This window comes from Anneissia japonica, unplaced genomic scaffold (genome assembly GCF_011630105.1).
Source record: "Anneissia japonica isolate Jap-2015-1 unplaced genomic scaffold, ASM1163010v1 scaffold83385_len2961_cov157, whole genome shotgun sequence".
Taxonomy (NCBI): domain Eukaryota; kingdom Metazoa; phylum Echinodermata; class Crinoidea; order Comatulida; family Comatulidae; genus Anneissia; species Anneissia japonica.
Genome location: NW_022722877.1, coordinates 1 through 2,961, shown reverse-complemented (window position 1 = coordinate 2,961; position 2,961 = coordinate 1). Strand labels below are relative to the sequence as shown.

Here is a 2,961-nt window from a genome sequence, read left to right as displayed (position 1 = left end):
GTCAAGCACAGGGTCTGAGCATCACCACTCCCACACGCTACATCTATAACACGATACGCTTTCAGCGCTTCAACCTGAGAAAATAAAATTTGTTGAGTAACTTACAGATTATTCAGAATGAAAAGTAATTGAAGATGACAATTTACTATCAATTTTAACCATTCTGCTGACAGAATATTCAGTGGTCATTGACATAAATTGATTATATTGACACCTTTAGAAACGAGACAGTTGGACAAATTATGTAAAATACAGTATTATTATTATTATTGTATACTTATATAGCGCATATCAAACTTCTCTATGCGCTGAACATTATTACCCCGGATCACTGGATCAAGCACATATGGAACACACACTCAGGCCCCATAGGGGAATTCCATATTGCAGCTGTATTCAGCGCAGGCTGTGTTTGAACCTACCAGGTACCCACTTTTACTCCTGGGTGGAGAGAGACAACCGTAGATAAAGTGCCTTGCCCAAGGACACAAGCGACTTGCACAGCGAGAGTTTTGGACCCCCGACCTCGAGGTTGGGAGTCCAAACCACAACCGATGCGCCAACCACTTCTACAAGTAGTATTATTTAGGCCTATATTCACAATGAAAGCTGTGATTATAGGTATAGATGGTGTGCTAGGATTAACAATTCATTACTTGCGAGGGGTATTCTAGTTAAGGTAATAACAGCAAAAGTTGGTTTAATAAATGATTTTCTTTTATTTTATTTACATCCAACGGCAAGTAGGTTACGTATAACAGGATGAACAATGCTTTATGTACAAGTCTCTTTACGAGGCGCAGGGAGTGGAATTAGAAGGCAAGTAGTGTTACCGTGAAAGAGCCAATATGAAATTACCACTAGCAATATGGACTTACTAGCTTAGGCCTGTTCTGGTCCTCACTATCTCCATGGCCAAGCCTACCATACCGGCCCTTTCCCCAAGTGTAGAGCTCTCCATTTGATGTTATGCATGCGCTGTGTGCTCCACCACATGAAACCATAACAACCTCCTTTCCACGCAGTGTTTCAATCACTCTAGGTCGGTCACATTGCCTGTTGAAATGTATCAACGTAGATAAAATTAAACAAATCAATAGGTAGGCTTCCGCCCGGACATGGTTACGGGAGTAACTACAACTCTTTGTTATACAACAATAGAATTCTCCGGAAAGTTTTCTCACATCTATAATAGACAAAAGTGAGAAGGAAACAAGGATATTGTACATTCACGCAGGATGTATATAGACGAGCTAGGGCGAATCCATTATATTTCTTTAATGCTCAAGAGGTAAGTTCCAAAGAAAACTAAGGCATTTATTGGTTTATCGAGGTAAGTATTCACGAAAAAGACTATGTAAGATAGAATAGGAAAGTATTTTTTCTTATATTTTTGGTGTGAATCACATCAAATCATGGATATCCCACTAAAGTTGAAGACTATTTTGCAGTGGAGTCTTTCAGGTGTTATACTATCTCGTATGTAAAAATATAGGCCAATTGTTTATTGTTTCTGGTGGTTATCGGGCAATAAAACAGGAGGCAATCCCCACCCTTTTCCTAAGAATGTATTGCGTTACATAAATGATAATTGGTATTTGGCCTGTTTATGTTAATTATTCAAGGTTGTAGCTTACGTTCTATTGCCATGGCCAAGCTTGCCATCTTCCGCCTCCCCCCAAGAGTAAACCTCTCCTTCCACTGACAGAGCAAGAGCATGTTTTCCACCTGAGTTCACTGCTACCATCTTAATCACCACATGTTGAATTGACTCCAGAAGTGTCGGTGTCGATACAGAATCGGTGCCACCAATCCCCAGTCGTCCTCCTGCGCCGTATCCTGTGGCATACACCTTCCCATCGGAAGTGACAGCAAATAGCGTCTGCTCTCCGCCGACAATCTGGACAGGTCGAAGAGCTGTGAATGATTCTATTGCGCTTGGTACTTTAACCTTTGCCCCTTCAATTCCTCCAAGTTGACCTCGATGATTGTGACCCCAACCATAGATCGTGCCACTTCCACCCCATGATAATATCCAGTCATCAGGCCGCCTAATTTAGGAGAAAATATAAGTCTTATTAGTGAAAAAGTCTATAGTGACTAATACAAAGTAGTAAAAATAGTAAAAAATGCAGTAACATGTCGGTCATTCAACCCACCATTTTCTCTTGTCACACTGCTTTCCTTAGTATATTTAGCATGACAAAATTTAACACATAAAAAAATGAATAAATATATACAAGTAATCAAAATTGTTGGATGGATCAGACTCAGTGAATATGGTTTTAAAATAATAAGAGCAGGATAACAATAAATACCTATCCCCATTAGAGGGCGCTTTACCTGCTCATCCACAAGAGAAGCTGTTGATCTTGACCTTGTTGGAATATCTGGTGGTTCTCGTGTTCCTGCATTAGACTGCTGCTGCCTTCCATACTGATCTCTTGGATTTTCTTGTTAACTTCTTCTCTGAAGCCTGGTGGCAGCGGCGTCCGGTCAGTTAATGACTTGGCCACTCGTGCCGCGGTGCAGTAACGCCTGAACCACGCCCAACGATGCGACTCGGCACATGTCTGAAGGCTGTCTAGCTTCAGGTCACATGCTAGAGCAACTAACACCTGTAACAATGGCAATAGTCAGCTTATACTAATAAGTATTCACAAAATAGACAGTAAACTTTGAACATGTACAAAAGTACAGCAGGTATACTATTTGTTTTAAAGTCAATTATTCAACAGACTAAAATAGACTTACCTTAAAGAATGGACTATGTAGTAAGTGTTTACCTCCTCTGGTTATAGGATCTTCATAGTCATACTGTCTATGAAGGGCATCAGGAAGCCCTTTCACTAGGGCTGCAAGAGCTGTTCCACTAAAAGCCTAGAAAAATAATAAAATTGTTTTCATAAGCTTGCAAAAACTCTCTATGAGTTTAAATTTGTACTTTAGTTACTAACATTG

At 40.2% G+C, this 2,961-nt stretch overlaps 1 protein-coding gene across 1 annotated transcript; it reads right to left on the bottom strand.

Moving 5' to 3' along the window:
- Positions 1-5: 5 nt before the first annotated feature.
- LOC117112003 (E3 ubiquitin-protein ligase HERC2-like) lies at positions 6-2,887 on the bottom strand (the record flags this gene model as incomplete). Its single annotated transcript, XM_033255047.1, has 5 exons — positions 2,755-2,887; positions 2,344-2,618; positions 1,638-2,051; positions 879-1,056; positions 6-74 (listed from the first exon to the last, which is right to left on the bottom strand). Coding segments are annotated over exons 2-5 (753 nt in total), but the record flags the coding sequence as incomplete, so codon positions are not given.
- Positions 2,888-2,961: the final 74 nt, after the last annotated feature.